The sequence below is a fragment of the Quercus suber genome, unplaced genomic scaffold (assembly GCF_002906115.3).
Source record: "Quercus suber isolate HL8 unplaced genomic scaffold, Cork oak 2.0 scaffold_9, whole genome shotgun sequence".
NCBI lineage: Eukaryota > Viridiplantae > Streptophyta > Magnoliopsida > Fagales > Fagaceae > Quercus > Quercus suber.
The window spans coordinates 1,620,074-1,643,097 of NW_027069475.1; the positions used below are offsets into that span (position 1 = coordinate 1,620,074).

The window sequence follows — 23,024 nt, forward strand, 5'->3', positions numbered from 1 at the left end:
ACAATTAAAAACAATAAATATATAAAGAATAAATTTTCAAAATACTAATCATACCCTTAATTTGTGTGTATAATTAGAATAGGGTTATTTATTTATTTTGAGGGAAAACCATAATAAACTCTATTAATTATAGGTCACTTTGTACAATGAGAAAGTAAAAAGAGAGGTATTCTTTTAACCAAATAATGGATTCCTCATTCTCTTTTGTAGCACTAGGAGGAGTTAAACCAACTCTATTACACTATATAGCTACACTAACAAAGGAAATATAATACAAATTTTCACAAATAAAATTAATATCCTCAAAAAAACCTATGCAACTTTCAACGTGCAAATCCTACATGAATTCAAAAGATCAACCAATTCTCCGAAAATTCTCTTCATGATGACATTAGCAAAATGATTCGCCTAATTGAATAATTAAGCTTTTCTCATAATTGAAGCTGATGAATGTTCACTTTTTATAACAATGAAAATTTATTCTTTGTATATTTATTGCTAAAAGGCAAATAGTTTTTTTTTTTTTTTTAAACAAAAAGGAAGTAGATTATAAATAAATAATGGGGAAAATTTCATCAAAAAAGGGAAATTATGCATTTGGTATCATAATTTTATTAGCTCATGTTGGTACAATATTGGATGATTTGAGGATTTAGCTCTTTATAAAAGAGAGTAGATAATACCATTAACCTACAAAACTCTTACAAATAAAAGAATATTATTTTTGTTATGGAAAAAAAATTATTTTAAACTCCAAGTCTTCAATCTATTACGTTGCTATTGATAAATAAAATCACAGCAGGTATAACCCATATGAGTAAACTTATCAATCATCACATAGTTGGCTGGATGAATTTTTCTTAAAACTGTTTTGGAAGTAAACTTTTTTTTTTTTTTTTGGGACTAAACGGAATAACAAAAAGAGTAGAAAACAACTGCAATTTCAAATTGTGACCAAGAATTAGGATTTCAATTTTAACTGATTTATCTAAAGAAGAAAAAAAAAATCCTTTAATCCAATATACAAAACCCAGACGCTGACCGTTGGATCAACCAGATCTCAAACGATCAAACGGTGTAAAACCCAGAAATACGTACCACCTGTTCCACAGTAACCAAAACCCACAAACACTCTCATCTGTCATCGCCACAGAAAAACTAGTGCCACCGCATTATCCTCATCACCATATCATCCAAAATCTCATGCCACTCCCACTTCCCATTCCAATCTCTCTCTCACGCCGCCACTGTAATTTCAGTATCAAAAACAATTTTTTAAAAAACAAAAACAAAAACAAAAAAAAAAAAAAGTAAAAGTAATGACGCGACCTTTAACACCATCACCCTATAAAAGTCCATATCTCTCTTTCTCTTTCTCTCTCCTTTTCTCATTTTCCCGATGACCGCGAAACGAAACGATTCTGGTTCGAATTACTAAGAGAGAGAATAAGAAGAAGAAGAAGAAGAAGAAGAAAAACGTTTTTCCTGTAATGGGAGAGAAGAACGACGCCGTTTTGCGAACGTTCAGGGCGTTGGTGGAAGGCGCAGACCGAAAGTTCGCGAGGGTTCGAGACGTTCCGGCGTACGGTCACGTGACGAGCCAGCAGTACTTCCACAAGGTCTTCAAGGCGTACACGAAGCTCTGGAGGTACCAGCAGGATCACCGGTCGGAGCTCGTCGACTCCGGTCTCCACCGCTGGGAAATCGGCGAGATCGCCAGCCGGATCGGCCAGCTCTACTTCGGCCAGTACATGCGGACCAGCGAGGCCAGGTTTCTCGTCGAGGCTTACGTGTTCTACGAGGCGATTCTCAATAGGCGCTACTTCGAAGGATCCAAAGGCTTCCGTAAAGATCTCGGGGTTAGGTTCAAGGAACTGAGGTTTTACGCCAGGTTCTTGCTCGTTTCGTTGATTTTGAACCGGACCGAGATGGTTAAGGGCCTCGCGGACTTGTTCAAGGCTCTCGTCGATGAGAGCAAAGCTTGTTTCCGGGTAATTTTTCACGCGGAATTGGTTTTTGTTTACTCGCATTTCGGCTTTTGTTTGGTTACTGAGATAATTGAGAAAGTTGTTTTGAGTTTCCTTATTGTTTAATTAAATTTCATTGATGCACATCGAATTTTTGGACTTAAATATAGCTAAAAATTGAGCATGGCCACGTTAATTACATATGATTTCCGTTTGAGATCTTTGAAGAAATGTATTGTTTGTAATTTGAATTCCAGGACACAGAGAAATTGTTTTATTTTTATTTTTATTTTTATTTTAACTTTAGCTGAATTTTCAAGGGTTTTATTTATTTCTGCAAGAACTTCCAATAGGGTTTTCGTTTATGCAATCTGGAATTTACTAATTTCTGAATGCAAATATGTATTATTGATTTGAAATTTTATATATGTTCCAGATCAGAGGTTCCTGAAAGTATATATATTTTTTTAAATTTAATGGTCAAGGAGTAAGCTCCAAGGTTGTGAAATGGGTATTTGTTTATTTAATGTGGTGGTTCAATTATTGGACCAAATGTAGTTGAATCATGAATGGTGAATTTTATAGTTATATTTATGCATAGCTGGTCTGTCCAGTTTGACTTGCTTGGTTGACAGGGCGACTAATCGATGCAGATGGGGTAATGGGTAGAGTGAGAGAGAGGTAATGAATCATGACAAATAAAAGTAAAGAGAAAGTCTCAATTCTTTTGGCAAGACTCTGGGTGCCACTAATTTGTTGGTTCTTATATGGCAATATAAAACAAATGGTCAAATTCTGCTTCATGGAAAAATCAACACTTGAATTAGCAATTTTTTTATTTGTAGGACCTGAAAACCTGAAAGGCCAAAGAAACTAAAATGCTGTGGGCTTAAGGGTTTTTTTTAGTTATTTTTATTTTTATTTTTATTTTTTTCCTTTTTCTCTGAAGAGCAATGGAGCACCAACATCAAGAAATTTTGAGCATAAATATCAGTGGTAGTCTAAACTATGAATGCTTAGTTGGCCTGACTATCTCCTTTAGCATTTATATAATTGAACAGTTGAACTAATGGTCCGTTTGGATTGAGGGGGAAAGAGGGGGAGTAGAGCAGAGTAGATTTAGCACAAAATTAGCTTATTTTTAGCCAACAGTACTCTACTCCCCCTCCTTCCCCCCTCCATCCAAACAGGCTATAAGTGTTTACTTGGTCTAATCAATGTTAGAACTTAGAAATTGTAAGGAGAGATTTTTAGTGCTAATCTAATGTTGTGTCGCCTGAATTGCAAATTGAATGAATGAGCAAAAGTAGAACTGTAAGATTGTTTTACTAAATACCAGTGACCTTCTTAGTGGCCACTTATTGACAGGTTTTTCATAAATCAAGCTATTAAATTTATTTACTGAAAGTTAAATGAAACTTTGACAATGTAAAATGTGGTATCTATAAGAATCAGAAATATCAGTTTAAGCTGTTTTTTAAAAATGTCCAGCTCCCGTTAAGTTATTTGCATGATTATTAGCGCGGGCCTCATTAATTCCTTCTCAATTTGACTGGTTTTTATTTAAAACCTTTATCTGAATTTTTGCTATGCCATTGACTTAAACAATAGTATTATACTAACATGATTTAAGACATCTATACTATCTCTTGTCAGGAAACGAACTTTAAAGAATGGAGGCAAGTGGTGCAAGAAATTGTCCGCTTTATGAAAGTTGATACAGCGTTTATGAATGTCAGGCCTTTGCGTTATTGTGCCATGTTTGATTCCCATCAAGCTTCTCTTCCATATGTGGCTCGCTTCCATGCAAAGAAAGTTCTAAAGTTTCGAGGTGCACTGCTGACAAGCTACCACCGGAATGAGGTGAATAACCTTTTCATGTTTAAATGTCTCATTCTTGATTTTAGATCAGCTGGAACAAAAATCATTAATTAAACCCTGCATAAAGGAAAATTTTGACATATGTATTGTCACTTTCAGGTCAAATTTGCTGAACTTACTTTGGACACTTTTAGAATGCTGCAATGTTTGGAGTGGGAGCCAAGTGGTTCTTTCTATCAAAAGCAGCTAGTTGAATCAAATGGGAACTGCGTTTCAACCGATCATTCTGGAGCTTCTGGATTGATTGATATAAATTTGGCTGCGGACATGACTGATCCAACCTTACCACCAAATCCAAGGAAAGCTATTCTCTATCGTCCATCTGTAACACATTTGATAGCAGTAAGTTTTAAAGCCATTACTTAATTGTCTATACTGTTGTCACCTGCTTGGTTTCTTGTAGTCAACTGTGTTGTAGCTTCTGTTTATGGAATCAGAAGAGAATTCGTAAATAAGTTCATAATCTCTATCTGTAGGTGGTCCATTTGCTTGCATATATAGGCTCTTTAGTAACTAAGCTCATTTGGAGATCATATCTTTCCTTGGAGGAATGCATATGATAATGTGATTTCACCCTCCTTTGGACATAAAATATAGATTGTGTGCCCTATAACGCAATATTTGTCGTCACATTTTTTTCTTTGCTGTGAAGAAATCTTGGATGTGGTTGTCTTTGACATTTTCTTGTAAAAAGCAGATGCTATCTAATGCAAAAATTTTGTGTATTAATACTTCATATTATCAGTATGTAAGACTAAATAGCTTGGCAATGTCTTAATCCAAACTTCACAGCACTGGCTTATGTAGCATCTGTAGCCAGTTTTACTGCATGATTTGTGAATACATGTACTTTTTATACAGTACATATTTTCTTTATTTATCTCATGGATTTTTCATTATTGAGGCTGATTTTTAACTTTGTGGCGCATGGGCAGGTTATGGCTACAATTTGTGAGGAGCTCCCTCCAGATAGTGTTATGCTAGTATATCTATCAGCCTCAGGTTTATATCACTTATATATTTCTGGAATAATAATTAACTACTCCGCTTTTGTCATCCTAAATTAGTGACCTCAATGATCAATCATGCAGGGAATGCTGGTCATAGTAATGTTAGTCAGATGGAAGGATTTCAGAAATCTTCAAAATACAAAGTTTCTTCTCAGTTCTCACAAGAGCAGAGTAGCTCTATGTCTGAATCTAGTTCTAATGATAGGGGAGAGTCAACTGGCTATTATGATAGTTATCTGTGGTTTGGTTCAAGAGGAAACAGTGGTAGGTACCCATACTGAATCCATGCTCGGTCCTGTTTTTATTAGGAGCATTTATGCTTAGAAACTTGTTAATTATTACCTAGTTTCCATGCCATTTATATTTGGGAGCAGTCCCCAAACTATTTGTTTGTTCTAACACATCTTTTGTTGTATTTCTCAGTTTCAAATAATCTTTACCCTGGTGATATAATTCCTTTTACCCGAAGACCTCTTTTCTTGATTATTGATAGTGACAACAGCCATGCATTCAAGGCAGGTTTGTCAAAACTTTTGTATGACTTGATAGGCTATTCTAGAGCAGTATTTCTGTTCTAAATCAGATTTTGCCACTTTAAAAAACATATGTTTTATGGTTACTGTCATGTCTAAACTACTTATTTGATATTCAAGTTAAGTTTTGACATGTTATTAATGGAATTCAGATATTTGCAAAGGAAGATCTTAATGTAACAATAACTTCATCATAGAATTTGTAGAGCCCTTTTCACTAAAGGATGTGTTTGGGGATAAGCTTTAAGGAACAAGTACTTGCAATGCCACTAGAATGTTTATAATATTTCACTCATGGATCATATCTTCTAGGATTACAATATTTACCCCTAAATTCAATGTATGCAAGATTAATCATAACGTACATATGTTTTTGAAGCATTATTTGGTCCTTTTGATAATTTAATTAGAAGCTTTAGCTATATATGTTTTGCAATGCAAGATTTACTGTTTATGATTGTATTTGGTTATCATCTCTGTCAAGTTGCTTACATGTGAATGACAAATGATTTGCAGGTTTTACATGGTGCAGAGAGGGGAGAGGCAGCTGCTCTACTCCTTTCACCTATGAGGCCAGCATTCAAGAATTTATCTGATGTTGATATATCAAAAAATGGAAGTCAGTTTACCTTTTTCTTGACCGCTCCCCTACCAGCATTTTGCCAAATGGTTGGCCTCCACTCTTCTGATATTAATGCTGTAAGTTAATTACAATACTTTTTTGAATTCTTTTAAGTTGATTAATTCTGGTTATTCCAATATGTTCATGAGGTTATATTTTTAGGATGTTTACAATGATGCTGAAAACATACTCTCCACTGCGTTCTCTGAGTGGGAGGTAATACTTTGTACATCAACTAGCGTGAATATAGTTTGGGCACAAGTTTTAAATGATCCGTTTATTAGGCGGCTAATTCTAAGGTACTGTTCTTTCATTTTAAGCATACTATCATTTTTTTTATTGGTAATTATTGTTTATGCCAAATATGACTATGAATGACCTTGATTGGTCTATTGAGGATCTAGAGCCTGACCTCCTCATTGTTTTGAGAGCTTTCAGCTTTGTTGTTGTAGTTATTGTTCAAGCCTAGCATTGGTCCAATTGGTCGGACAAGAGGACCTAACTGAATTTGAGCTCTAATTGTTGATGGGACATCCCATATTGAAAAGGAAACAATGACAAATGTCTTCTTTTTTGAATCTTGTTATTTATTGTTTTAGATAATTAGTGAATGGTCATTTGATGTTGGTTTTCTCCACAGATTCATATTCTGCCGATCGGTGCTTTCATTCTTCTGCCTTCCAGAAGATAGTGATCAATATGTGCCCGTTTGCCTACCCCATCTACCTAGTTCTATCTTACCAAAATCTGAAGTTGTGCAGTCTTCTGTCCTCCGGCTTGCAAAGCACTTCAACGTTGCTGACTGTTTTCACTTCAATGACCACATAATCAGGACCAGAGACGTCAAAACAAGCTTGTAAAGTTATGTTACAGCCCTTGGGCATTAATAGTTTCTGCATTTTAATGGGACAGTGAGAATTAGAATCACACCAGGGGCTTTTCAGGGGAGTTCAGGGGGTTATAATTGGTTAGTGAGGCTTCAGCTGCCAATTTGGGGATTATATGTCCGAGCGTGGTTGCTTCCGCTTGTTTTATTGCCTGTGTGCAACCCGCAGCTTCATCAGTCTGGTGGTTTGCTGATATTGGTTGGATGGGCGTTTGATTATTTGTAGGGTGTGCTTGAGCATTGCGGGTTAATTGATAGAGTTTCCATTTTAGTGCTAATTGTTTATACCATTGTAAAAGAAAATCAGGTAGTCAAAATGATATAAACTCCACCCTTTTTTTTTTCTTTTTTTCTTTTTTTGTTGAAGTTGTTACAAATTTTCTGGAAGAAGTTGCTGACAAGGGTGTTAACGTATCTAATAATATATTAAATTATAGAAGAGTAGCTTCTTCAGAATTTGAGCTACTTTTGTATCCCATTTTATGGGCCTGGCTTTCATCTCCTTATAATTCTTGATTTATTAATGGGCTCAGCTAAATTGGTGTAGCCGCGTTGGAGTGTCTTATTCAGACAAAAATGTTTCAGTTCCCAAAAAAATAATACGGGCAAAAACAGAATCACGATTTCTGTTATAACTTGCTCAAATGATAAGTTATGAGTGGTGGAGTTGTGGACCTATTATTTTTACTTAACCCTTATAACTTGCCTCATGAGCAAATTATAATTTTAACATTTTCCTTATGCAAAGGTCGAAGAAATTATTAAAATAAGATGCAACGAGCCCAGGCAATGTGATGTATTAATAAAGTATTCAATTATTCATATGGACTCCTTGATTTCTCTATCTACCTCTCTCATTCTTTTTTGGGACATTTTAACCTTTCATTTCCAACCGCAAATTCGTGTGGTTTAGATTTTTAACTTGATTATTGTATTTTCTCCTTTTCGTAAAAAAAAGTTAAGGACTCATATATCTTGGGACATATTGCAACTAAAAACAATGCCATCAACACTTAAGACTGAGAAAGTAAGAAGCCAATCCTAATTTAAGATTACACAGGGTGTTTGGTAGAGAAGTTTGAGTAATGTTGTTTAAGTGTTTTTGATATAAGTATGTGTGAAAATGTGTGTAATGTTGTTTAAAATGCTCAAAATTGTGTTCAAAATGGGCTACCAAAGGGGGAGCCATACTAGAGCAACCAATGACCAATTATGAATAACATCGTTCCTCTTGTCAATTGCAACTTGGAAAAAGGGGAGCCATTCTCATCGTGTAGCCCAAATATATATGCTCTTCTAGGTTTCCAACTATAAGAGCATTCACATCAGATCATTTAAAGTCTTCTAAAATACATGTATAGTGCAAATTTTACACATTTTGAGCAAAAAAACACTCACATCAATGGGTGTAAAAATGTGTAAAACCGGCCATATTTTTCCATGAACTACAGTACCCGTGTAAATATACACGGGTACTGTAGCTCGTGTAAACAATAAAATAATATTATCAGTTCACACGGGTACAATATAAAAAACTTCTTTTTCTTTTTCGCTCTTTTTTTCTCTCTCCTCTCATTGAGCACACCAACGCAGGTCTTAGCTTCTCTCTCCCTGTTTCATTCCTCTCTTCCTCTCATCTTCTTTCTTCGTCTACTTCTACTTAGCTTTTGCTCATTCTCTATTGACAGACTCATCTTCTCTATTTGATTGGTTTTGGGGTTTTGCAGGGTGGATCAATTGATAGACTCATCTTCTCTATTGACAGACTTTGGGGCTAATTTCTCTAAAAAGGTATGGGTTTTTCTCATTGAGATTTTAGGGTCTTTTTGCTTTTTGGTTTCAAGTAAGATTCTTGGGAGTTTCTCTAAATTTTTTTTTTAGGGTTCCTTGTTTCAAATTTTTTCTGGTTTGGGTTTTTTTTTTTAGGGGTTCTTCGGAGCACACCCGAAGATTTATTTTTGGAATTTATTAGTATTTCAGATTTTGTGTGTATTTATATTTGATTATTTTAGAGTTTAGGCAAGGATTAAATTTTGTCTTTTGATAGGGATTAGTTTCCCCATGTGTAGGGAGTGTTTGAAGAATTTGAATTGATTGAACAGGGTATATAATTAGTTTCTCCCATGTTTTGGGACTGATTAGTTTCTCCCCTGTTTTCAGACTGATTGAACATGGTATATACTTTGTGTCTTATCAACTTAATGCTGTATATGTGTGCCGTGACCCTTTGCATTCTGCACAAATCATTAGTACTTGTGCAGTAATGATACTTGCAGAAGTCTATTAAGTGGAGACATTATATCTTAACTATTGTTTGGTACTTCTTCTGTTTTATGTACACATTTATTTGCTATTTGTTTGATAACAAGCATTCTTAATTAATCTCAATTTATTTGGGACTAATGCATAGTTGAATTGAGTTTAATGAAAAAAATTCTTTTGTTATTTTTACAAACTTTCTTTCTTTTCGCAGAATGTTAGAAAATATTTTGGATATCAGTGGTTTTTATTGCAGCTGGATATGGATTTGAATGTTAAGGTCTAAATATCCATCATAATTTGAATGTTATTATTGACAATATCTAATCAAGTAATTTTTTGTATAGTGCAAAGATACCTAGCACATAGTTGACATAGATGATTTTTTGTAGTCTTTACTTGTGCAAGGGAATAGATGCAATGTTGTAAATTTTGTATTGTGCACAGACAATAGCACTTGATTATTGAATTTAATTTGTGATTATGTTCTTGTCATTCTATTTTGGGTGAAGCAATGTCTCTGTTGTGCAGTGGCTGTACTTGCTGATTTTTCTGTATAATTATTTGTTTATGCAGAAACTGTTTTGTTTTTCTGCATAATGTTATGGTGTCACTTGTTGCATCTGCATGCCTGCATTTGCTACTAGTGCTGCTTGTTTAGCTCTAGGCAACTTACTTGTATGCTGCTGCTGCTTGTTTAGCTCTACGCAACTTATAGTGTTATTTTTCTGCAGAAACTGTTTTATTTTTCTGCATAATGTTATTTTTCTGCAGAAACTGTTTTATTTTTCTGCATATTTCTTGCTTCTGCAGTATAGGTCCGACTCCTCTGCAGTAAAGATAGAAGAATTAAAAAGGATAACTATAACTGTGCTGTGTTTTAAATTATAGAATTATGAATGGACTTTTACCAAATGAATTATTAGGTATAGAATGTCAATGTATGGTATAACTGTGCTGTGTTTGCAGTTGTCTTTTGATTGTTGTGCCACATTTTACTTTATTGACATAAATATAAAAGTATAAAGAATAACACAAAACATTTTAAAGAATAGTGAAATAGACCATTTTGAAATATAAAGTAAATATTGAGGATTAAATAACAATGAAGGTACACATTAAATAAAAGTAGTAATACTTAGAAATTTAGAATTCCAAATTCCTACGACTGGCCTTGTAGTTGCCATAGATGCTTGACGAGATCCGCTTGAAGTTGAGAATGAATTCCTCTATCTCTAATGGAATATGACGTTCAATGAACTGCATAAGGTTACAAGTGGGATTATGTGACACCTGTTCAGGTCCATTATTATCGATTTGATCATAATCAAAGTCATTTGCTCCAAGGTAAGTATGCCGCTCATCTTCAACGATCATATTATGCAATATTATACATGCCATCATAATGTCCTTAAGCATTTCAAGGTGGAAAAAATGTGCAGGCCCACGCACAATTGCAAATCGCGCTTGAAGTACTCCAAAAGCACGTTCGACATCCTTCCTAGCCGCCTCTTGTGCGGAAGCAAAATGTTGTCTTTTACGGTCTTGTGGTGCTGGAATTGTTTTGACAAATGTTGCCCATGATGGATATATACCATCTACAATATAGTACCCCATTTCAAAATTATGACCGGTGGATATAACAATAAAAATTATGACCGTTGGGTAAAAAAAAAAATATGACCGTTGGTAGGAGACATTGATTCGGTCACCGATTCTAGCAATACGGTGGTCGGAGACATCAATTCGACGGCGGTAGTCGGAGCAACTATTACAACAATCGGCCCATCGGTGATGGCGGTACAATGGTCAGAGACACCAATCCGGTGGGCGGTCACCAAAGCCACTATTTTGGTAGTTTGGGCATCAGTGGCGTTCGTCGAAGCCACTATTTTAATAATCCACCCACCAGTGGGTCATTATTTGGCGGTACGGTGGGCGGCGAGACCAATCCAGCGACGTTCGCCGGAGCCACTATTTTGGCGGTTCGGCCATCGGACCTCCACCACGAGCGGCTCCATTGGCCGAGCCACCGGTGTTGGTAGTTTACTTAAAATATAAGTTTAAATTAAAAAAAGTATGACCATTAGGGAAAATAATAAAAAATTGATGAATAATGAATATTTTATTGAAAAGTCTTATAAAATAGATAAACTGATGTGGGTGTTTTGTAAAAATGATTATGTAAAATAGAAAAAGTAAGTTTTTTGTGTAAAATAAACGAAATCTTTTACACGAGCTGATATGAATGCTTTAAAGCCTGTCATATGCCCAACTAAATTTTGAGGAGTGTAGAAGTGTCATTAGTGAAGCTTCCAAAAAAAAAGTAAATATACGATTTTCGCCTTAAGAAGTATAAAATGGAAATAATTTTTAGGGGTGTTGATTTTTAAAATGAAAAAAATTGTCTTTTTTTTTTTTTTTTTTTTTTTAATGAATGAGAATATTTATTTGGGACTAATGCATAGTTGAATTGAGTTTAATGAAAAAAAATTCTTTTGTTATTTTTACAAACTTTCTTTCTTTTCGCAGAATGTTAGAAAATATTTTGGATATCAGTGGTTTTTATTGCAGCTGGATATGGATTTGAATGTTAAGGTCTAAATATCCATCATAATTTGAATGTTATTGTTGACAATATCTAATCAAGTAATTTTTTGTATAGTGCAAAGATACCTAGCACATAGTTGACATAGATGATTTTTTGTAGTCTTTACTTGTGCAAGGGAACAGATGCAATGTTGTAAATTTTGTATTGTGCACGGACAATAGCACTTGATTATTAAATTTAATTTGTGATTATGTTCTTGTCATTCTATTTTGGGTGAAGCAATGTCTCTGTTGTGCAGTGGCTGTACTTGCTGATTTTTCTGTATAATTATTTGTTTATGCAGAAACTGTTTTGTTTTTCTGCATAATGTTATGGTGTCACTTGTTGCAGCTGCATGCTTGCATTTGTTGCTGGTGCTACTTGTTTAGCTCTAGGCAACTTACTTGTCTGCTGCTGCTGCTTGTTTAGCTCTAGGCAACTTATAGTGTAATTTTTCTGCATAATGTTATTTTTCTGCAGAAACTGTTTTATTTTTCTGCATATTTCTTGCTTCTGCAGTATAGGTCCGACTCCTCTGCAGTAAAGATAGAAGAATTAAAAAGGATAACTATAACTGTGCTGTGTTTTAAATTATAGAATTATGAGTGGACTTTTACCAAATGAATTATTAGGTATAGAATGTCAATGTATGGTATAACTGTGCTGTGTTTGTAGTTGTCTTTTGATTGTTGTGCCACATTTTACTTTATTGAAATAAATATAAAAGTATAAAGAATAACACAAAACATTTTAAAGAATAGTGAAATAGACCATTTTGAAATATAAAGTAAATATTGAGGATTAAATAACAATGAAGGTTCACATTAAATAAAAGTAGTAATACTTAGAAATTTAGAATTCCAAATTCCTACGACTAGCCTTGTAGTTGCCATAGATGCTCGACGAGATCCGCTTGAAGTTGAGAATGAATTCCTCTATCTCTAATGGAATATGACGTTCAATGAACTGCATAAGGTTACAAGTGGGATTATGTGACACCGGTTCAGGTCCATTATTATCGATTTGATCATAATCAAAGTCATTTGCTCCAAGGTAAGTATGCCGCTCATCTTCAGCGATCATATTATGCAATATTATACATGCCATCATAATGTCCTTAAGCGTTTCAAGGTGGAAAAAATGTGCAGGCCCACGCACAATTGCAAATCGCACTTGAAGTACTCCAAAAGCATGTTCGACATCCTTCCTAGCCACCTCTTGTGCGGAAGCAAAATGTTGTCTTTTACGGTCTTGTGGTGCTGAAATTGTTTTGACAAATGTTGCCCATGATGGATATATACCATCTGCAATATAGTACCCATTTCAAAATTATGACTGGTGGATATAACAATAAAAATTATGACTGTTGGGTAAAAAAAAAAAATATGACCGTTGGTAGGAGACATTGATTCGGTCACCGATTCTAGCAATACGGTGGTCGGAGACATCAATTCGACGGCGGTAGTCAGAGCAACTATTACAACAATCGGCCCATCGGTGATGGCGGTACAATGGTCAGAGACACCAATCCGGTGGGCGGTCACCAAAGCCACTATTTTGGTAGTTTGGGCATCAGTGGCGTTCGTTGAAGCCACTATTTTAATAATCCACCCACCGTTGGGTCATTATTTGGCGGTACGGTGGGCGGCGAGACCAATCCAGCGGCGTTCGCCAGAGCCACTATTTTGGCAGTTCGGCCATCGGACCTCCACCACGAGTGGCTCCATTGGCCGAGCCACCGGTGTTGGTAGTTTACTTAAAATATAAGTTTAAATTAAAAAAAGTATGACCATTAGGGAAAATAATAAAAAATTGATGAAGAATGAATATTTTATTGAAAAGTCTTGATGTGGGTGTTTTGTAAAAATGATTGTGTAAAATAGAAAAAGTAGGTTTTTTGTGTAAAATAAACGAAATCTTTTACACGAGTTGATATGAATGCTCTAAAGCCTGTCATATGCCCAACTAAATTTTGAGGAGTGTAGAAGTGTCATTAGTGAAGCTTCCAAAAAAAAAGTAAATATACGATTTTCGCCTTAAGAAGTATAAAATGGAAATAATTTTTAGGGGTGTCGATTTTTAAAATGAAAAAAATTGTTTTTTTTTTTTTTAATGAATGAGAATATTTATTGAAACTGAAATTTTTTTACTGAAAGAACCGTAGATAAAGCTAAAAACTAGCTGAAATAATATAGTGAGATTAATGAATAGTACAAAAAGTGCAATGAGACTTATGAATTGTAGCAAAAAAAACTGAATAGTAACAAATATAAGTTAAATAGTAAAAAAAAATGTTGTATTTTTCAATCAATGTCAAATGCAACTAGCAGTACATAATAATATGATGGAAAATGCAAGAACCACAACTTGCTCATATGACAATTTGTGACAAAAGTTGTGATCCTAGCATTACTCTTATACAGTTACTTCTAACAAAACTGGAGCAAGAGCACCAACACACCTTTCGACACGCATTTTTACAGGGAAAAAACAATCAAAACAAACTCGATTTAAGAATATTTGGTAAGAAGGTCCCATACACGGCACAAATTTTCCTCATAGTTGTTGAAGGAAAATATGATCAAAGCCCATTTCCGGAGTTTTTGTGCAATGTCAACTTGGTGGGGGGCCGAATTTAAATTCGGGCCAATCCAGGTAACTCATACATGGCAAAAGTAAAACCCACTCTCTGCTCAGTTGGTTGGTCGAATAAAAACCTCATAACATGGCATTATGCATAGAAAGTCAAACCTGTAGGCTTATTCGACATGATACATTGACAATCAAATTGGTGGTTAAACTGTCGATAGCGTTTAGTTTAACTGACCTTCGTCTATGTTTCTAACAGAAATTTCCAAGGTAAATTCTCCAGTCTCCCAACTATCTAATAAGCTACTAGCCTACTGAAAAGAAGGGGTTATACTTAAAGTCACATATGTTTTTGATAAGCAAAGTTATGACAATATTTTTTATTGTTTTTAATTGCTATTTTTTTTTTCTTAAACTATTTTGACATGTGATAATAACATCATATACTATATTAGCTTTATCATACGCGTATGTGCTAGTGGTAAGACTTTTTTATTTTATATTATTTTTTTAGTGTGATAATTTTTCACTCATTATAAATTAAGGTTTACATGTTTTTCTACAAAAAAATTGCACATTTAAAATTACTTATACGACCAGAAGTGTCATAAGACTAACTACAAAAAATAACATTAAAACAATATTGAAATCATAAGTCATATAACTTGTTAAATAATATACATAGATAATTTATAATTTTTAACGTAACAGATTAGAAAAGATATTTTCAAACAAGTTTGGAGCCAAATTTTATCCATTTTAGAATTTCAAGTGACTCACAAATTATTAAGATAGTTTTAAGATAGTTTTGATAATATTTGTTTGTTTGTTTGTTTGTTTTTTATTTATTTTTTTATTTTTTTTCTTTTACATTAAAATTTGAAGTAATGTGTGCATCACAAGCCGCCAATAGGTTATCAAGGTGTCAATCTCAATGCTCTAGGTTTGTATAAAGACCTTTTGATTTCTGTCCAATCTTCTCTCATTAAATCCTTGCTTGAACATATTATATTTACAAGTAATATTTCGCCCACAATAATTTTAGAAACAAATCTTAGGCAATAGTTTATTTTTGATTTTAATATGGACCCACTATTGACATTACCTTTTTACTCACCAGAAATAGTTTGTGGTATAAGATTTATTGAGAAAATATTATGAATTTAACATTTTTCTTTATTGAGAAAAGAATTGCGTGTTGCAGTGTTTTTTATTTTTTTATTTTAATATTTTTAAAACCACTCTAAAGTAGCTAGCCAAAATTGGAAGCTTAAGAGCATTTGATTGGCCATTCGATTAGTTCAACTAAGACTAGGCTATCCTAATTACCTTACTATCTCAACAAATAAATAGAAAAGGTTATCCTAGCCGACAAAGGGGTTAAGTGTATTGGGCAAGCTTGAAAATAGAAGGGTGGCACATGTTAACCGTTTGATTTGTTTGTGAATAATAATTAAAATAATGAAAATATAGAGAGTCATATACAATTGGAAGTGAAAATTGAATTAATAAAAGGGTAAAACTAATATAAAATTATCGCATTTGATTAAAAAATAAAAACACGAAGATACAATTAAAATACGTTGTGTATTTATTTGGATAGATTGTTGCCAAACTTTTTGGTTTTTCAAATTTGGGTCGTGAAATTTGCAAATTGTGTGATTATGAAAAAGTATTGAGAAGTTACTTTTTCTAAAATGTGAAAATCTACCATTTAAGGATGCAAATTTGACTAAAACACTTAATAAGGTTTTTATAGAATAAGAAAAAAATTTACATTAACCATTGTTTTTTTTTTTTTTTTTTTTTAATTTAAAATTTATAGGAAGACAATTACATTAACCATTAAATCACAAATATGGTTATTTCTTTTTTCAAATACAAGATAAAAATAGTAAAAACTAGGTTTTTGGATTTAATTTTATCCTTTTGGACTGGCCCCTTGTAAATGCTTCAAAGAGAATCCTAACTTCCTGACCGGTTATCAAAAAAAAAGAAAGAGAATCCTAACTCCTACGCACAAGGAGTAACAAAAGAGGTAAAATTTTCCTTTTTAACAATCTCCCATTTTCACGTGAGAGAGATTAATAAATATCGACATCCATTGACTACCGTCTAATATCCATCACCTCCCAATTTAATAAATTCTTGAAAAAAAACAAAAAGTTATTGCAAAATATAATTTTTTAAAATTAAAAATTTCTAGCAAGCCCAGGGCCGGGAGGTGCTTCCTAAAATTCTAAACAATCAAAGGGCTAATTAGCAAAATGTAAGCCACGTAGGACCACGTATCAAAAACGCATTAACCTTCCTAATTAAACTCCCAATTAAACCGCAACTAATACCAAATTGATAAAAAAGTTTAAGTTGCTTCCACCAATAGGAATCGAATATTAACATCTCACGATCCGCGTCATCACACCAAAACCGCATCCTCACCGTCCAAACGGGTCGAGAAAACACAACTTGTGGTGCTATCTGCCGTCCGATATTGAACAGAGAAAACACACGGATACTAAATTCCAACCGTCCGATCATAAACTCACACGCTATATATATTTCCCAACCTCTTGACATTTCAAATCTTTGGTTGTTTCGTAGAGAGAAAGAGAGAGAGAGAGCGAAACGCAGAGAGCCGAAGAGAAAGAGAGGGAAGCTAAGAGAGGTAATTATTATTTTATTTCTTTTGTTTTCAATTTTTGAATTTAGGGTTTTAAGTTCTGTGTTTAATTTTAAGGGAAATTTAGGGCAAGGTTCTTTAGGTTCTGATTCTTTTACGTTTCTATTTTTGTTTCGCGGTTATTATATTTGAATTCTAGGGTTTTGAAATAGTTTGATTTTGAAAGTTTTAGGGCTTCTGTTGATTCTTTAATATGTTGGTGTTTATGAGGTTTTAATCTTGTTGGATCCTTGTTTGATTTGCTTAATTTTTGAGATCTGATTTGCTTTTAGATTCTGTTTGTTTGCCATGAAAATTCTGATGAAGTTTCGTAGATCTGTTTTCTTTGGCTATTTCACTCAATTAGGGATTTGTAAGGACTAAATTCTGACCGAAACAAAGAAAATATTATATTGCTTTGTGAGAACTCAGAACGCATGGAATTTATAGGAACTTTCTTTCCCTTTTTTCTTGGCTACCAAATGGAGAGAGAGAGATGGAGGGGCAACATTCAATTCAAAATTGTGGTTTTGATTTTGAATTTGAAATTTTTTTTTTTGGTTTGAATTGCACAGATGGCCCGTACTAAGCAAACTGCTCGTAAGTCCACTGGAGGAAAGGCTCCCAGGAAGCAACTCGCTACCAAGGTGTGTAATTGTTTGCTTTTGAAATTAACATTCTTGCTCTTTCTCTGTGACTACTGGTAATCCGAATTGTAATGTTATTTATTTAATTTTTTTTTTGGATTCACAGGCTGCCCGTAAGTCTGCACCCACCACCGGTGGTGTCAAGAAGCCCCATCGTTACCGCCCTGGTACTGTTGCTCTTCGGTGAGTCTCTTAGTTCATCTCTTATGTATAAGAAATTTGCTTTGTTTGTTGTGATATTTTGTTTGCCTAATATGTGTTTGTCAAAATGTCACAGTGAAATCCGTAAGTATCAGAAGAGTACTGAGCTCCTGATCAGGAAGCTGCCCTTCCAGAGGCTTGTTCGTGAAATTGCTCAGGACTTCAAGGTAATGTCTTTATCTAGTTGTTGTGTTGTTTGTGTTAATATGCTATTTTGGTTATGGGTTCTGACTTCGTAGTTTGTTTTGTGTTTTTGCAGACTGATCTGCGTTTCCAGAGTCACGCTGTGTTGGCTCTTCAGGAGGCTGCTGAGGCTTACCTTGTAGGTCTGTTTGAGGACACTAATCTGTGTGCCATCCATGCCAAGCGTGTTACCATTATGCCCAAGGATATCCAGCTGGCTAGGAGGATCAGGGGTGAGCGTGCTTAAGCTCAAGTCATATGAATGAAAAATTGTGGAGGGGAAGAAATTGTGGCTGCGCACGGTGGACCGAATTGAATATGAAGGGTTTTTTTGGGAAGGGTGGTGTCTTTGGAAATGTTATCTGTTAGGTAGCAGCTAGGTAGGTCTAGAAGAAGAAGTATTTTCGAGTTTTTTTAGTTGGATATATGGAATTGTTTAACAGGCGAATAGACCTTTATATGTTAATCAATGCCTGGGTTTGGTGGTGTGCTGTCATGGGTTGTTTTGTTTAATGGGAATGGTGGAATCTTAAAGGGGTGTTGTTCTGTCAATTTTATTTTTTGTTTTTGTGGATGTGTGCGGTCACATTAATGGTGTTGTTGAACAAACTTATATTTCATCTAATCGTAGTTTAGTTTGTTAATTCTTATGATTTGGTATTTGCTTCGGTTTCATTTGTTTATTTTTTTTATTTTGTGGATGAAAATTAAGATGACAATGTTCTGTTATGCAACGAATGATGAGAGTACATAGATAGTTGATTATTATCATTATTATTTTGTTGGATGGCCCAAGCGTTACCGTTTGTACTTTGTACTCATCTGCGAGCAGTGTTGGGAATCAACTAGTGGTCTTATCTACTGCATGGCCTTTGTGAGTAATGGCGGTATTGCTGTTTCGGGCAGGTGTTATGGATTATTATTATTGTGATCGTACTCTTCTTGACAATGCATATCTAACCGTAAATGTGCCTAGCAGTAAGGTGGTATATCAACCATTTTTGCACGCTTCTAAAGATGGTTGTGCTTTGTGCTTGTGGACGAGCACGCTTCTAAAGGTGGAAAACAAGTCGAAGTCTTTTTTGTCTGGCTTCGTAATGGGTGGTGATCGTGGGTGGAGGTGTCACACGATGTGGACAGATAGATGGAGGGTGTAAGAATAGATAGAAGCGGCGGCGCAATTGTTGCATAGGTTGTCCGATTGAATGTAACTGCTGTTTTAAGGAATACCCCTAAAAATTACTCACCGTTTACACGCGTAAGGTGGTGGACATCGGCCTGGCCGAATTTGTGTAGGCTTGGGCCTGCCTTTATGTTAACAAATGTGCCGTCCCTTGAGTTAAAAACAATGTGTCATAGGGTCAAAATTTTCACTTAATTTTCTGCTTGTGATTATATAGGGACACACACAGCACACACTATGTTTACAGAGAACTCACTTCTAACTTTTATCATTCAATCTTAAGTACAAAGGAAACTCTTTTACAGGCTTGGAGAAATACAAAATTTTTTTCTAAGGTAAGTACACTCTTCTAAGGTAAGTACATTGCTGTTGACACCTCCAGTAGCCTTAGGGTCATATATACAGAAATAACTGCTATGGCAGTTATTGCCTAGTAATTGCTTAGGTTTTGGACATTTTGCCACTTGTGGTTTCACTTAGAACACCTTCAACTGATGTTGTTTTGGTCTGCTCTCCACGTTTTTAATTCCTACATAGTAGGCTTGATCATCAGGAAAGTTAGAAACTGCTTGGTAGCTTCTCAGTAACTGCTCCTTCACATCAGCACATTCACAGCCCATGTCTCAGTAGATTATGGAGCTTTTGCCTATCACACAGCAGTCCACACAGCATGCTTCCTACATTTTGAGAGGCTTGGTCCATGCCCAAGTTTTCCCCCATTAGCAATACAACCCACACAACATGTCCACATGCAGCACACCAAGTAATTGCCATCAGTCCACTAGCATTTGTCCATGCATTAGCTAGCATCCACCAGCCTAATGCCTTGCGCATACCATTTAATCATCATAACAGCCCAGTCCTACCTTGCACTCAAGCCATCCATGCCATGCACTACCATATAGGGTCAACACCACCTGCTGCTGCCCGTCATTAAAACCAACTTTGCCCACCGCAGCATTCCTCTGCCATGGCCTTGGGGCATCATGTGGAAGCAAGGTGCCTCCACATGCTACCCCTTTATCCTACTCATCTATCCAACTTGAGTAGGGAGACTGGGCATGTCCCCCTCAAAGAGCCCTTAGGAGCGTTATTAATTTGGCATGAGGAGCCATGAGTGTGTTGAGAAAACATGAAGCCAAGTGGCTGGCCCAATGATGCCCAAGCACCCACATTCTTCATGCCATCATCAGCAACAAGTAAAGTTCCTAACACATTGATACATTTGTTGAGTTTATATTGATTATTTTTTTTTGGGTGTGTAGCTATTGAGTTTATATATATATATATATATATAAGTTGTTTCGTAGAGAGAAAGAGAGAGAGAGAGCGAAACGCAGAGAGCCGAAGAGAAAGAGAGGGAAGCTAAGAGAGGTAATTATTATTTTATTTCTTTTGTTTTCAATTTTTGAATTTAGGGTTTTAAGTTCTGTGTTTAATTTTAAGGGAAATTTAGGGCAAGGTTCTTTAGGTTCTGATTCTTTTACGTTTCTATTTTTGTTTCGCGGTTATTATATTTGAATTCTAGGGTTTTGAAATAGTTTGATTTTGAAAGTTTTAGGGCTTTTGTTGATTCTTTAATATGTTGGTGTTTATGAGGTTTTAATCTTGTTGGATCCTTGTTTGATTTGCTTAATTTTTGAGATCTGATTTGCTTTTAGATTCTGTTTGTTTGCCATGAAAATTCTGAAGAAGTTTCGTAGATCTGTTTTCTTTGGCTATTTCACTCAATTAGGGATTTGTAAGGACTAAATTCTGACCGAAACAAAGAAAATATTATATTGCTTTGTGAGAACTCAGAACGCATGGAATTTATAGGAACTTTCTTTCCCTTTTTTCTTGGCTACCAAATGGAGAGAGAGAGATGGAGGGGCAACATTCAATTCAAAATTGTGGTTTTGATTTTGAATTTGAAATTTTTTTTTTTGGTTTGAATTGCACAGATGGCCCGTACTAAGCAAACTGCTCGTAAGTCCACTGGAGGAAAGGCTCCCAGGAAGCAACTCGCTACCAAGGTGTGTAATTGTTTGCTTTTGAAATTAACATTCTTGCTCTTTCTCTGTGACTACTGGTAATCCGAATTGTAATGTTATTTATTTAATATATTTTTGGATTCACAGGCTGCCCGTAAGTCTGCACCCACCACCGGTGGTGTCAAGAAGCCCCATCGTTACCGCCCTGGTACTGTTGCTCTTCGGTGAGTCTCTTAGTTCATCTCTTATGTATAAGAAATTTGCTTTGTTTGTTGAGATATTTTGTTTGCCTAATATGTGTTTGTCAAAATGTCACAGTGAAATCCGTAAGTATCAGAAGAGTACTGAGCTCCTGATCAGGAAGCTGCCCTTCCAGAGGCTTGTTCGTGAAATTGCTCAGGACTTCAAGGTAATGTCTTTATCTAGTTGTGTTGTCGTTTGTGTTGATATGCTACTTGGGTTTTGGGTTCTAACTTCGTTTTTTGTTTTGTGTTTTTGCAGACTGATCTGCGTTTCCAGAGTCACGCTGTGTTGGCTCTTCAGGAGGCTGCTGAGGCTTACCTTGTAGGTCTGTTTGAGGACACTAACCTGTGTGCCATCCATGCTAAGCGTGTTACCATTATGCCCAAGGATATCCAGCTGGCTAGGAGGATCAGGGGTGAGCGTGCTTAAAGCTCAAGTCATATGAATGAAAAATTGTGGAGGGGAAGAAATTGTGGCTGCGCACGGTGGACCGAATTGAATATGAAGGGTTTTTTTTGGAAAGGGTGGTGTCTTTGGAAATGTTATCTGTTAGGTAGCAGCTAGGTAGGGGTCTAGAAGAAGTATTTTCGAGTTTTTTTAGTTGGATATATGGAATTGTTTAACAGGCGAATAGACCTTTATATGTTAATCAATGCCTGGGTTTGGTGGTGTGCTGTCATGGGTTGTTTTGTTTAATGGGAATGGTGGAATCTTAAAGGGGTGTTGTTCTGTCAATTTTATTTTTTGTTTTTGTGGATGTGTGCGGTCACATTAATGGTGTTGCTGAACAAACTTATATTTCATCTAATCGTAGTTTAGTTTGTTAATTCTTATGATTTGGTATTTGCTTCGGTTTCATTTGTTTATTTTTTTTATTTTGTGGATGAAAATTAAGATGACAATGTTCTGTTATGCAACGAATGATGAGAGTACATAGATAGTTGATTATTATCATTATTATTTTGTTGGATGGCCCAAGCGTTACCGTTTGTACTTTGTACTCATCTGCGAGCAGTGTTGGGAATCAACTAGTGGTCTTGTCTACTGCATGGCCTTTGTGAGTAATGGCTGTATTGCTGTTTCGGGCAGGTGTTATGGATTATTATTATTGTGATCGTACTCTTCTTGACAATGCATATCTAACCGTAAATGTGCCTAGCAGTAAGGTGGTATATCAACCATTTTTGCACGCTTCTAAAGATGGTTGTGCTTTGTGCTTGTGGACGAGCACGCTTCTAAAGGTGGAAAACAAGTCGGAAGTCTTTTTTGTCTGGCTTCGTAATGGGTCGTGATCGTGGGTGGAGGTGTCACACGATGTGGACGGATAGATGGAGGGTGTAAGAATAGATAGAAGCGGCTGCGCAATTGTTGCAGAGGTTGTCCGATTGAATGTAACTGCTGTTTTAAGGAATACCCCTAAAAATTACTCACCGTTTACACGCGTAAGGTGGTGGACATCGGCCTGGCCGAATTTGTGTAGGCTTGGGCCTGCCTTTATGTTAACAAATGTGCCGTCCCTTGAGTTAAAACATTGTGTCGTAGGGTCAAAATTTTCACTTAATTTTCTGCTTGTGATTATATGGGGACACACACAGCAC

The 23,024-nt window shown here is 35.5% G+C and overlaps 3 protein-coding genes across 4 annotated transcripts; all 3 read left to right on the forward strand.

Moving 5' to 3' along the window:
* Window positions 1-1,137: 1,137 nt before the first annotated feature.
* LOC112010789 (uncharacterized) lies at window positions 1,138-7,377 on the forward strand. 2 transcript variants are annotated; one of them, XM_024043157.2, is made up of 9 exons: window positions 1,150-1,991; window positions 3,624-3,830; window positions 3,948-4,190; window positions 4,784-4,850; window positions 4,940-5,122; window positions 5,282-5,373; window positions 5,908-6,090; window positions 6,176-6,312; window positions 6,654-7,377. In XM_024043157.2, the coding sequence occupies exons 1-9, from the start codon at window positions 1,491-1,493 to the stop codon at window positions 6,871-6,873; spliced, it is 1,833 nt and encodes a 610-aa protein (XP_023898925.2). In that variant the 5' UTR covers window positions 1,150-1,490; the 3' UTR covers window positions 6,874-7,377. The 2 variants fall into 2 exon arrangements, with proteins under 2 accessions (XP_065632858.1, XP_023898925.2); XM_065776786.1 differs by lacking the exons at window positions 6,176-6,312; window positions 6,654-7,377 and having other exon boundaries at window positions 1,138-1,991; window positions 5,282-5,377; window positions 5,908-6,089.
* Window positions 7,378-16,867: 9,490 nt separating this feature from the next.
* Window positions 16,868-18,677, forward strand: LOC111997476 (histone H3.3). Its single transcript, XM_024029575.2, has 5 exons — window positions 16,868-17,002; window positions 17,572-17,643; window positions 17,750-17,826; window positions 17,921-18,011; window positions 18,104-18,677. The coding sequence occupies exons 2-5, from the start codon at window positions 17,572-17,574 to the stop codon at window positions 18,272-18,274; spliced, it is 411 nt and encodes a 136-aa protein (XP_023885343.1). The 5' UTR covers window positions 16,868-17,002; the 3' UTR covers window positions 18,275-18,677.
* A 1,828-nt stretch (window positions 18,678-20,505) lies between these two features.
* LOC136068930 (histone H3.3) lies at window positions 20,506-22,259 on the forward strand. The gene is made up of 5 exons (XM_065776796.1): window positions 20,506-20,584; window positions 21,154-21,225; window positions 21,331-21,407; window positions 21,502-21,592; window positions 21,685-22,259. Exons 2-5 carry the CDS (start codon window positions 21,154-21,156, stop codon window positions 21,853-21,855), a joined length of 411 nt encoding a protein of 136 aa, XP_065632868.1. The 5' UTR covers window positions 20,506-20,584; the 3' UTR covers window positions 21,856-22,259.
* Window positions 22,260-23,024: the final 765 nt, after the last annotated feature.

Excerpts from the sequence above, each read along its gene's own strand:
- LOC136068930 (XM_065776796.1), top strand. The coding sequence starts at position 21,154 with ATGGCCCGTACTAAGCAAACTGCTCGTAAGTCCACTGGAGGAAAGGCT. Across the intron at positions 21,226-21,330 it reads GGAAGCAACTCGCTACCAAG|GCTGCCCGTAAGTCTGCACC; the intron begins GTGTGTAATTGT and ends TTGGATTCACAG. Across the intron at positions 21,408-21,501 it reads CCTGGTACTGTTGCTCTTCG|TGAAATCCGTAAGTATCAGA; the intron begins GTGAGTCTCTTA and ends AAAATGTCACAG.
- LOC111997476 (XM_024029575.2), top strand. The coding sequence starts at position 17,572 with ATGGCCCGTACTAAGCAAACTGCTCGTAAGTCCACTGGAGGAAAGGCT. Across the intron at positions 17,644-17,749 it reads GGAAGCAACTCGCTACCAAG|GCTGCCCGTAAGTCTGCACC; the intron begins GTGTGTAATTGT and ends TTGGATTCACAG. Across the intron at positions 18,012-18,103 it reads AAATTGCTCAGGACTTCAAG|ACTGATCTGCGTTTCCAGAG; the intron begins GTAATGTCTTTA and ends GTGTTTTTGCAG.
- LOC112010789 (XM_024043157.2), top strand. The coding sequence starts at position 1,491 with ATGGGAGAGAAGAACGACGCCGTTTTGCGAACGTTCAGGGCGTTGGTG. Across the intron at positions 3,831-3,947 it reads CAAGCTACCACCGGAATGAG|GTCAAATTTGCTGAACTTAC; the intron begins GTGAATAACCTT and ends TGTCACTTTCAG. Across the intron at positions 4,191-4,783 it reads CTGTAACACATTTGATAGCA|GTTATGGCTACAATTTGTGA; the intron begins GTAAGTTTTAAA and ends GCGCATGGGCAG.